The following is a 10880-nucleotide window of genomic DNA, read 5'->3' as shown; positions in this document are numbered from 1 at the left end:
GTCCGCGCTCCTTTATGGCGAGGGGGCGTGGAAAAAGGGGGCGCGGCTCATGCAAATAAGGGGGCGGAAAAATGAGGCGCGCGTGTGACGTTGCCGAGGAAGGCCGGCCCCACCGCTTGAGCGTCATCCCCGCGAGCCGCTGACGTCCTAGAAGGTTGGCCGGGAGGCGACCGTTTGACGGGGCGGGATTTCCTGTCCGCGGACCTAGCGGGGGAGGCCGAAGTGAGCGGCGGGGAGCCAACCGGCCGCTGCCGTCGCCGTCGCCATGATCAAGAAGTTCGACAAGAAAGATGAGGAGTCCGGTAGGAGTCACCCTGATTTATGTTAAAGCGGTTGCTAGGCAGATTTGAGGAGTCCCTTCCCTGCGGGGCTGTCAACCCCGTTGATTCCCTCTGAGAGACCCATTTGCTCCGCCCCTAGGGGGCGTGGCTCACGCATTCTCTCCTGAGAGGTTCGAAGCAGTTAGCTGAGTTTGGGGGCGTGGTCAGGGAGGGCGTGGCATTAGGAGCAAGGGGAAAGAAGAAGCTGTTCCGGCTTAGCTACCTCCCCCCTCCGGGTTGCCACAAACCCACTTTTTCATTGCACGTCTGAACGGGCGCGCTGCATCTGTTTGGGGGGCCATGCAAAGCGGGCCGGCAGATTGGACCTTCTGGGTCAAGGGGCTCCTGGGGGCCCAGGTCGGGGTCCCTGGGCTGAGGGGTCCCTGTGTTGCCTCTGTGCGTTTCTCAGGTGTGTTACTTAGCAGCCAGCAATAAAACTCCCCCCCCCCAAAATAGATGGGAAACGCGTGTTAGAGGAGGGTCTCTTTGGGGCAAGGGGTGAAGCTGGGTTGGGGGAGAGCTGGGGCTGAACCGGGACCCCCGCCCCTCAATGCTGGTTGTCTTGCAAAGAAAAAAAGCCCAGGATTTAACTCCTAGAATTCTTGTTAAGGAAGGGACCCTTAGAGGTCATCTAGTCTGACCCCCTTCCCCAAGGCAGGAGTCTTTATACGTCCTCGACGTACGGCCACAATGGAGCCCAAAATTGTTGCGGTCGAGCGAGACATTGGGTTAAAGTGAGTTTTTACCCCGCTTTTACGACCTTTCTTGCCTCAGTCGTTAAGCGAATCACTGCAGTTGACAAATTAGCAACCCCGGTGGTTCAGTGAATCTGGCTTTCCCCCATGGACTTGGCTCGTCGGAAGGTCGCAAAAAGGGGACCGCCTGACCCCGGGACGCTGCAACCGTCGTAAATACGAACCCGTTGACAAGCGTCCGGATTTTGATCGCGTGACCATGGGGAGGCTACGACGGTCGTAAGTGTGAAAAACGGTCCTCAGTCGCTTTTTGGGGTGCCATTGTAACTTTGAATGGTCACTAAATGAACTTTTGTAAGTTGAGGATCAGGAGGTATGAAACCTTGGTCACTTTAAGACCTGTGGACTTCAACTCCCAGAATTCCCCATGGATCAGAGGCGTGCCTTCGTGGACTATAATTGTTTGCTGGTTGTGTGCCAACTACTTCCGGGCACTTTGATCCGTACCAATCGTAGCAGGATTGTTAAATCCCAATAAATGCTGGCTGGGGAATTCTGGGAGTTGAAGTCCACCCCTCTTCAAGCAGAGGAAATTGAGAAACACTGCCCTACACACTGCTTCAATGCCTCATTGCAACTACGTCCAACGTCCTTTTATGTTTCTCCTGCCGTGCAAAACTCTGGTTTTATACATTACACAATCTCAGGTAAAGACTTCGAGTGATTAGCCACCACGTAGCTTTTCCGCAGGACGATCTGTCCTCAACCTGTTTCTTCAGGTCTTCCAGGTGCAACTATCACCTGACCAGCATGAAGAATCAGGATTACACATAATGTCCAGTTCAGAAGACTTATTACTCATGCCTGTGCAGAAGAATCTGGTCAACTGACGGTCAGCACTAAATTGGCTCTAGATAAAAGTCAGTGTAATTCAAGGAGGATTGGACTCAGACCCTTTGTGACAATGTAATGATTCCAGGCTGATTCCTCTCTTGACTCCACCCCCAGCCTCTGCTTCTTCTTTTCCTACAAGACCTTCCGTGTCTGAGCAAAGACGGACCCTCTCTAGACCAGCCCCTTCCCCAAAGTGATCCTAACTCTTGGATTAAAAGGGGGGGACTGACTCAAAGTCTCCCAGATAGTCTCCGTGGTTCAGACTAGACTTGAATTCCCATTGTCTCAATCAACACTAAACTACAAATGAGGGACCCCAGGTTCAGAGACCATCCACACCTGTCTTACTGCCAAGCATTTGGGGTCACAAGGTCCTTGTGTGGCAAACACCGCCAGGTTGACTAGGAGAGGAACTGTGAGTTGAGGACTATCTGTAATATACTACATGACCTTTCACCTTGTCATGACCTTTCACCTTTCACAACGTCTCTCAGGGCAACTATTTTTGAACCACGTGCTAATGTACAGAATATGTCCCAAAATCTTTCATTCCTAAGGGAATGAAATTTGGGGAAATGGTGGCTGCTTCAGTGCTGCTGGCTGCTGCTTGTAGTCACACAATCTTCATTTTTCAACCTTCTGTGACAGTTTCCCAGCCAATCTCGCAATCCCTCATTCCCTCTGATACTTGTACAGAGTCGTATTACAATGTCATTTCACTTTTGATAGTGTAGACAAGGGGTAGGCAACCTTGGCTCTTTTATGACTCGTGGACTTCAACCCCCAGAATTCTGGGAGTTGAAGTCCACGAGTCATAAAAGAGCCAAGGTTGCCTACCCCTGGTGTAGACAGTTCAAGACTTGGAAAGAAAGAATTCACAAGCCCAAAAACACCTGTTTTGCCTCGTCGCTTTCATGTAGGATTCTTATTTCTTGTGCCTTTTCACATTGCAAACCAGCATCCGTCCCGTGGTGATGGGAGGGTCTGACCTGGCATTCCCGAAAGTATCTAAGGGAGCTTTGCAAATCCCTCTTCTTTGAAAAATGTTAGGCTCACGTCGTGTATTCTTGTCTTCTTCAGGTAGCGGCTCGAACCCGTTCCAACATTTGGAGAAAAGCGCGATCCTTCAGGAGGTATGGTGGGGGTCTTCCTCGACTTTATTCTGTTTTGTGGGTCCTGTCTTTATGGCCGTCCATCTCACGTGCCGTGACTGTGGTTGGGGTGCAAAGCAGACCACATTTTTTGTTTTTTTTGTAATTGCTTGTCTCCTCTCCTAAGGAGGTCCATCTGGTGGGACCCAGGAGAAGGGTCTTCTCTGTGGTGGTTCCTTCCCTGTTATTTGAAGGATCTTATTTTCCCAGTCGACTTGACCCACCAGAGCAGGGAGGCAGGAGATGTTATGGGTCCCCTCTCTTGAGAAGGTCCACCTGGTGGGACCAAGAAGAAGGGCCTTCTCCGTGGTGGCTCCCTCCCTGAGGAACATCATCCCTGTGGAGATAAGATTGGAAATCACATGTTATGGGTCCCCTCTCTTGAGGAGGTCCACCTGGTGGGACCCAGAAGAAGGGCCTTCTCTGTGGTGGCTCCTTCCCTGTTATTTGAAGGACCTTATTTTCCCAGTCTACATTATTATTATTATTATTTATTGAATTTATATACCGCCCTATCTCCCTTACGGGACTCAGGGCGGTGAACAGGCGATAATAAAAACCACGATAAATATACAAATTTCTGTTTTAAAATCAAATTAAATAACAGAGCAGGGATGCAGGGGATGTTATGGGTCCCCTCTCTCAAGAAGGTCCACCTGGTGGGACCCAGAAGAAGAACGTTCTCCGTGGTAGCCTACCTAACCATCATCCGTGCGGAGATAAGATTGGAAATAAGATGTTAGGGGTCCCCTCCCTTAAGGAGGTCCACCTGGTGAGACCAAGAAGAAGGACCTTCTCGTGGTGGCTCCCTCCCTGAGGAACACCATGCCTGTGGAGATAAGATTGGAAATTAGATGTTAGGGGTCCCCTCCCTTAAAGAGGTCCATCTGGTGGGACCGAGAAGAAGAACCTTCTCTGTGGTGGCCCACCTGACCATCATCCCTGCGGAGATAAGATTGGAAATAAGATGTTAGGGGTCCCCTCCCTTAAGGAGGTCCACCTGGTGAGACCAAGAAGAAGGACCTTCTCGTGGTGGCTCCCTCCCTGAGGAACACCATGCCTGTGGAGATAAGATTGGAAATCAGATGTTAGGGGTCCCCTCCCTTAAAGAGGTCCATCTGGTGGGACCGAGAAGAAGAACCTTCTCTGTGGTGGCCCACCTGACCATCATCCCTGCGGAGATAAGATTGGAAATCAGATGTTATGGGTCCCCTCCCTTAAGGAGGTCCACCTGGTGGGACCGAGAAGAAGAACCTTCTCTGTGGTGGCCCACCTGATCATCATCCCTGCGGAGATAAGATTGGAAATCAGATGTTAGGGGTCCCCTCCCTTAAGGAGGTCCACCTGGTGGGACCTAGAAGAAGGGCCTTCTCCGTGGTGGCTCTTTCCCTGTTGTGCTCCAGTTTATCGACGGCCTTTTCGAAGGGTGGGGTCCAGAATTGGACCCAGGGTCCCACGGGAAACGTCAGCACGATGGGACTCTGACTACCCCCGAGTTCGACTCTACGCTTCCGCTCGTACATCGAAAACAGCGTTTCCTCCGATTTGAAGGCCTTGATTTTCTCTTTCCCCTCCAGGCCCGCATTTTCAACGAGACGCCCATCAATCCACGGAGATGCCTGCACATACTAACCAAGATCCTTTACTTGCTGAACCAGGTAACATGCAGCTGTTTCCGTGCAGGACTAGCTGCGGACTTGCGCTTTTCCATCTGAGCCGGCTTGTGTGGAAGGAGATGAAGGTTCTGGGTGGGTGGGTGGGAGGGAATTATTGCAGCCTCCCTGAAGCTAGGCACCAGAGCAGGGTTCCTATTTTAAGAGGGGGGCACAAGGAATGGGGTAATCTGGGTCACCCTTTTCCCAAGTCTTCCCGTAAGGTCAAAGGAAGACCAGGGCAGGGAATGAGGGTTGCAGAGAAGTCCTAATGTAAACAGGAGAAATTGGTTGACCCCTCCATTGACACACACACACACACACACCCCGGCTTTCCAGCAAGACCCTCGTCTATTTTTGAGGTTCCTCTGACTCGACGTTCCTCTTCTCCCCCTCTCCGGTTCATCGCTTCTGTCCTGTCGCTCTTTGCAAAACGAAGAGGGCGGTTTTATATATTTATTTACTTCCCGCCTTTCTCATTGTCATAAATAGTTCAAACCGGCACACATCCCAAATTATCCTTTCCTCCTTGTCTTTCCCCTACAACAGCGGTTCTCAACCTATGGGTCGCGACCCCATTTGGGGTCGATCGACCATTTCACGGGGGTCGCCAAGCAAGGCTGTCCGCCATTTTTTTTGTCCGCCATTTTTCCCCCTTTTCCGGCGGGTGCCTTACCTCCCTTGGGCTGGGCCAGCTGGTGGTCGGCCTGCTCCGTCTCTGCCGCTTGTCAGCTATGCCTCGGCCGGCGCAGGGGGCGGAACCACGCATGCGCGGCGCTCCTGGGCAGGGAAAGTCCTCGACTTACGACCGGTTGGGTAGTCCTTGACTTACGACCGGTTTAGTTCTCGACTTACGACCGGTTTAGTCCTCGACTTAGACCGGTTTAGTCCTCGACTTACAATTGGTTGGGGGTCGCGGCATTAAAAAGGTTGAGAACCACTGCCCTACAACAACCTGCTGGGGTGGGGCTGGATTGAAAAGGAGGGATGGGCCCCAAGTCAGCCAGCCACCTTTCGTGACTAAAAAGCGGGACTAGAACTCGCCGCCTCGTCGTAATTGGAACCAAGGTCACCCAGCTGGCTTTCGTGCCTAAGGCGGGACTGGAATTCCCCTGTCACCTGGTGATTAACCCAAAGTCACCCAGCTGGCTTTCATGCCTAAGGCGGGACTAGAACTCCCTGTCGCCTGGTGATTGGCCCAAAGTCACCCAACCGGCTTTCATGCCTAAGGTGGGACTAGAACTCCCTGTTGCCTGATGATTGGCCCAAAGTCACTCAGTGAGCTTCAATGCCTAAAGTGGAACTAGAATTCCCCGTCGCCTGGTGATTGGCCCAAAGTCACCCAGCCAACTTTCATGCCTAAGGCGGGACTAGAACTCCCCATCGCCTGGTAATTGGCCCAAAGTCACCCAGCCAGCTTTCATGCCTACGGTGGGACTAGAACTCTAGAACTCCCCCGTCGCCTGGTGACTAACCCAAAGTCACCCAGCCGGCTTTCATACCTAAGGCGGGACTATCACTCCCCGTCTCCTGGTGACTGGTCTAAAGGTTGCCTATATTTTTTCTACCCCTGAAACACCCGCATGGACGGGTCCATTAAATCCACAGGAAGCGAAACAGACCCAAGGTCACCGTTACCTTTTCGCTAGTATTCTTGAAGTTTGAGATGTGTCTCCTTAGCCCGGTGGTTCCTGTTGCAGCCCAAAAGCTAGTCTGAAACGATTGGGGCTGTTTTGGGGGGGGTTTGTGGGGCGATCACCTAAGCTGAGACCAGGGGAGGGGACAACTGGTTCAAGCCCTGGCCTAATGTGCACGTTGATTCCTCCCTTCTCTTCCATAAGGGTGAACATTTCGGGACACTGGAAGCCACGGAAGCCTTCTTTGCAATGACCAGATTATTCCAGTCCAACGATGTGAGTGGTTTCTAATAATAATAATAATAATAATAATAATGATAATAATGATAATAATAATAAAAGTTGGAAGGGACCTTAGAGGTCATCTAGTCCAACCCCCTGCTCAGGCAGGAAACCCTATACCATTTCAGACAAGTGGCTCTCCAGTCTCTTCTTAAAAACGTCCAATGTTGGAGCATTCACCGCTTCTGGAGGCAGGTTGTTCCACTGGTTAATTGTTCTAACTGTCAGGAAGTTTCTCCTCAGTTCCAGGTTGCTTCTCTCCTTGATTAGTTTCCATCCGTTGCTTCTTGTCCTGCCTTCAGGCGCTTTGGAGAATAGCTTGACTCCCTCTTCTTTGGGGCAGCCCCTGAGAGATTGGATCTTCGCTAAGATCCTTGTTTTCCTCTTCCTGGCTTGGTGACCGCTGGCAATGTTCTTCCTTTGTGGACTTCAACTCCCAGAATTCCCCAGACAGCAAGCTGAAGTCCACAAGTCTTAAAGCGGTCGTGATTGGACCCTCCCCACCCCACCCCGCTCTTAAGGCCCTTAGGGAGGTCTTGTGGACCACCAGGATCAAACCACAGCGGGTCAGCAACCCCTTGGAAAAATTCAGCTTTTCATTCCGGGTCTTTCCGCAGCAAACCTTACGGAGAATGTGCTACCTGACCATCAAAGAGATGGCCAACATTTCCGAGGACGTGATCATCGTCACCAGCAGGTACCTGTGTTGATTCCGTGGCTAGAAGCGTCGGTATTTCCGCTGGGAGGAAGAATCTGGGAGGGGGGGCAACTCTGTTTTCCACCCAGAAGCCTCTAGATCCCATTACAGGATCGGTTCGGTCCCCCAAGGGATCATCTTCTGCCGGTTGGAACAAGCCTGTTTCTCGCATCCGGCGTCACCTGGAGAACCAATTATCCTGCATAAGGCGCGCTGCAATCACCGCTCGGTCTCCTGGGTGCCCTTTACAAATCTTCAGCAGACACATTTGTCTTAGAAAAGCCACGTATCCCTCTGTTTTAATACTTTAATTAAGCTAACAGGCTATTGGCAAGAGATAGTTTGAGGTAGTGGTTAAGGCCTCCAACTAGAAAGTGGGAGACGGTGAGTTCTAGCTCTGCCTTAGGCAGGAAAGTCGGCTGGGGGACTTTTGCCAATCACCAGGAGAGGGTGAGTTCTAGTCTCACCTTAGGAATGAAAGCCGGCTGGGTGACTTTGGGCCAATCGCCAGGAGGCTGGGAGTTCTAGTCCCATGTTAGATACGAAAGTCAGCTGGGTGATTTTGGACCAATCACTAGGAGTTCTAGAGCCACCTTAGACAAGAAAGCCCGCTGGGTGTCTTTGGGCCAATTGCCAGGAGATGGTGAGATCTCATCCCATCTTATGCATGAAAACCAGCTGGGTGACTTTGGGCCAGTCACCAGGAGACTGGGAATTCTAGTCCCATCTTATGCATGAAAACCAGCTGGGTGACTTTGGGCCCATCACCAGGAGACTGGGAATCCTAGTCCCATCTTATGCATAAAAACCAGCTGGGTGACTTTGAACCAGTCACCAGGAGACTGGGAATTCTAGTCCCATTTTATGCATAAAAACCCAGCTGGGTAACTTTGGGCCAGCCACCAGGAGACTGGGAATTCTAGTCCCATCTTATGCATGAAAACCAGCTGGGTGATTTTGGGCCAGTCACCAGGAAACAATGAGGTCTAGTCCCGCTTTAGAAGGAAAACCACTGGGTGGCCTTGGGCCAGTCACTTTCTCCCAGCCCTAGGAAGGAAACAAGAGCAAACCACTTCTGAAAACAGAACCTGTGGCCTAGAGGTTAATACATCTGCCTAACATGCAGACAGCCCAGGTTCGAATCTCAGAAGGGTATGTCTGGTTGAAAAGAACTAAAAAGTTCGAAATGGCCATTCCAGTTCTGTTAGCAATCCAAATTTTGAAAAATATATATATGTATATATGTATGTGTGTATATGTGTATATGTGTGTGTGTGTATGTATGTATGTATGTATGTATGTATATAAACCCCAGGACCCCTGATGTCTCAGTTAATGCCGGCTTGCCTTGTCTGTTCTAGCCTAACGAAAGATATGACGGGGAAAGAAGACCTTTATCGAGGCCCCGCGATTCGCGCGCTATGTCGGATCACGGATGTGAGTACGGAGTTTTTTCCCCTTGTGAAAGAGGGTGATGAAAGGAAGGGGTGTTCTGGTTCATGGAAGAGATTTTGAACCCCAGCTGATCTTACCCCCAGCTTCAGATTCTTTTAACAGGTAGTCTATAGAATAGAATAGAATAGAATAGAATAGAATAGAATAGAATAGAATAGGATACAAAATATGGAATGGAGTGAAATGGAATGGAATAGAAAATATGGAATGGAATGGAATAGAATAGAATAGAATAGAAAATATGGAATGGAATAGAGTAGAATGGAATGGAATGGGATAGAATAGAAAACAGAGTAGAGTAGAATAGAATAGAATAGAATAGAATAGAATAGAATAGAATAGAATAGAATGGAATAGAGAATGGAATGGAATAGAATAGAATAGAATAGAATAGAATAGAATATGGAATGGAATGGAATGGAATGGACTAGAATAGAATAGAATAGAATAGAATAGAATAGAATAGAATAGAATAGAATAGAATAGAAAATATGGAATGGAATGGAATGGAATAGAATAGAATAGAATAGAATAGAATAGAATAGAATAGAATAGAATAGAATAAGTTGGAAGGGACCTTGGAGGTCTTCTAGTCTTCAGTGTAATTTTACCTTCTTTCATTTCTGGCCAGTGTGCCATTTAGAAGTCTGCCTCACCTCCCTTCTTCCCGCTTTCCCAGGGAACGATGCTCCAGGCCATCGAGAGATACATGAAGCAAGCCATAGTCGACAAAGTCCCCAGCGTCTCCAGTTCCGCCTTGGTGTCATCCTTGGTAAGGAAAGAAGGCCAGAACTTTTGATTCTGTGATCTAAATTCGAGTTCTCGGCCACCGACTTGTACTTCCGACAAGCAGAATCAATGAGGGAAGCCAGATCTGCTTAACGCCCATGGGATTCAACATTCAACAACTGCAGTGATTCCCTTAGGAACCATTTGCAAGATAGTTGAGCAAGCGCCTTGCTTGACAGTGGGAATTCTAGTCTCAATCACAGTCGTAAGTCAAGGACTGTTTATACCAGGGGTTAGGGAACCTTGGCTCTTTTATGACTCGTGGACTTCAACTCCCAGAATTCCTCGGCCAGCATAGCAGTTAAGATGGTCCAGCCAGAGGGACGCATTTGGTACCGTATTTCCTCAAATATAAGCCCCACCCCAAAAATAAGCCCCAGTTAAGATTGTTCAGCCAGATGGACCCATTTAGTACCTTATTTCCCCGAATATAAGCCCTACCCGGAAAATAAGCCCTAATGCGTCTTTTGGAGGAAAAATGTCTTATTTTGGGGAAAACACGGTAGTAGGTTTTGCAACCTATCCCTAGTTTTGGATTTCAGATACCGTGTCCTCTTGGTTCGTACATGGAACCACTTCCAGATGAATTCCTCCTGTCCTTCAACTTCCAGGCTCTTACAACCCCCCAGAACAGCTCACTTGTTTAACGTGATTCAGGATGGGCATTAATCCAGATCAGTTTTTGACTAAAGTCACAGCGGAGATTCTTGATTCTTGGCCCTCTTTTCCAGCATATGATGAAGGTCAACTACGATGTGGTCAAGCGGTGGATCAATGAAGCCCAGGAAGCTGCTTCCAGTGACAACGTCATGGTGCAGGTAAGGGTTCCCCAGATCTTGGGAGGGAGCTGGGAAGCTTTCTGGACCCATCCTGGAAGTTGGAGGCCAGCTTGGAAAAGTCCACCTCCCCTCGCTTGATGCCTTCTCTGCAGATAGCCATAACAGTAGCCCTTCACCGTGCTTCACAGCCCTCTCTAAGAGACTTATAGAGTCAGCCTGTAGCCCCCCCCAACAATCTGGGTCCTCATTTGACCGACCTGGGAAGGACGGAAGGCTGAGTCAACCTTGAGCCGGTCAGGATCGAACTGCTGGCAGTCGGCAGAATTAGCCTGCAATAATGAATTCTAACCACTGCTCCACCATGGCATACATAGATAGATAGATAGATAGACAGACAGACAGACAGACAGACAGACAGACAGACAGACAGACAGACAGACAGTAAATGTATGGATGGATGGATGGTAAATGGATAGATAGATAGATAGATAGATAGATAGATAGATAGATAGATAGATAGATAGATGGA

The 10880-nt window shown here is 49.5% G+C and overlaps 1 protein-coding gene across 1 annotated transcript in view; it reads left to right on the top strand.

Annotated features, from left to right (window-relative positions):
• Window positions 1–265: 265 nt before the first annotated feature.
• LOC107300611 (coatomer subunit gamma-2) overlaps window positions 266–10880 on the top strand; it is a gene marked incomplete at its 3' end in the record, with an annotated part of 13502 nt that continues 2887 nt past the window's right edge. Inside the window, exons 1-8 of the mRNA XM_015829921.1 lie at window positions 266–302; window positions 2990–3042; window positions 4638–4718; window positions 6554–6625; window positions 7249–7328; window positions 8690–8765; window positions 9463–9555; window positions 10304–10390. Coding sequence (XP_015685407.1) covers window positions 266–302; window positions 2990–3042; window positions 4638–4718; window positions 6554–6625; window positions 7249–7328; window positions 8690–8765; window positions 9463–9555; window positions 10304–10390 — 579 coding nt within the window. The remainder of the gene's footprint in view (window positions 303–2989; window positions 3043–4637; window positions 4719–6553; window positions 6626–7248; window positions 7329–8689; window positions 8766–9462; window positions 9556–10303; window positions 10391–10880) is intronic.

The sequence above is a fragment of the Protobothrops mucrosquamatus genome, unplaced genomic scaffold (genome assembly GCF_001527695.2).
Source record: "Protobothrops mucrosquamatus isolate PMUCROS unplaced genomic scaffold, P.Mucros_1.0 scaffold7641, whole genome shotgun sequence".
In the NCBI taxonomy this organism is placed as follows: Eukaryota; Metazoa; Chordata; class Lepidosauria; order Squamata; family Viperidae; genus Protobothrops; species Protobothrops mucrosquamatus.
The sequence above is the reverse complement of the archived record's forward strand: the minus strand, read 5'-3'. Positions and strand labels throughout refer to the sequence as shown.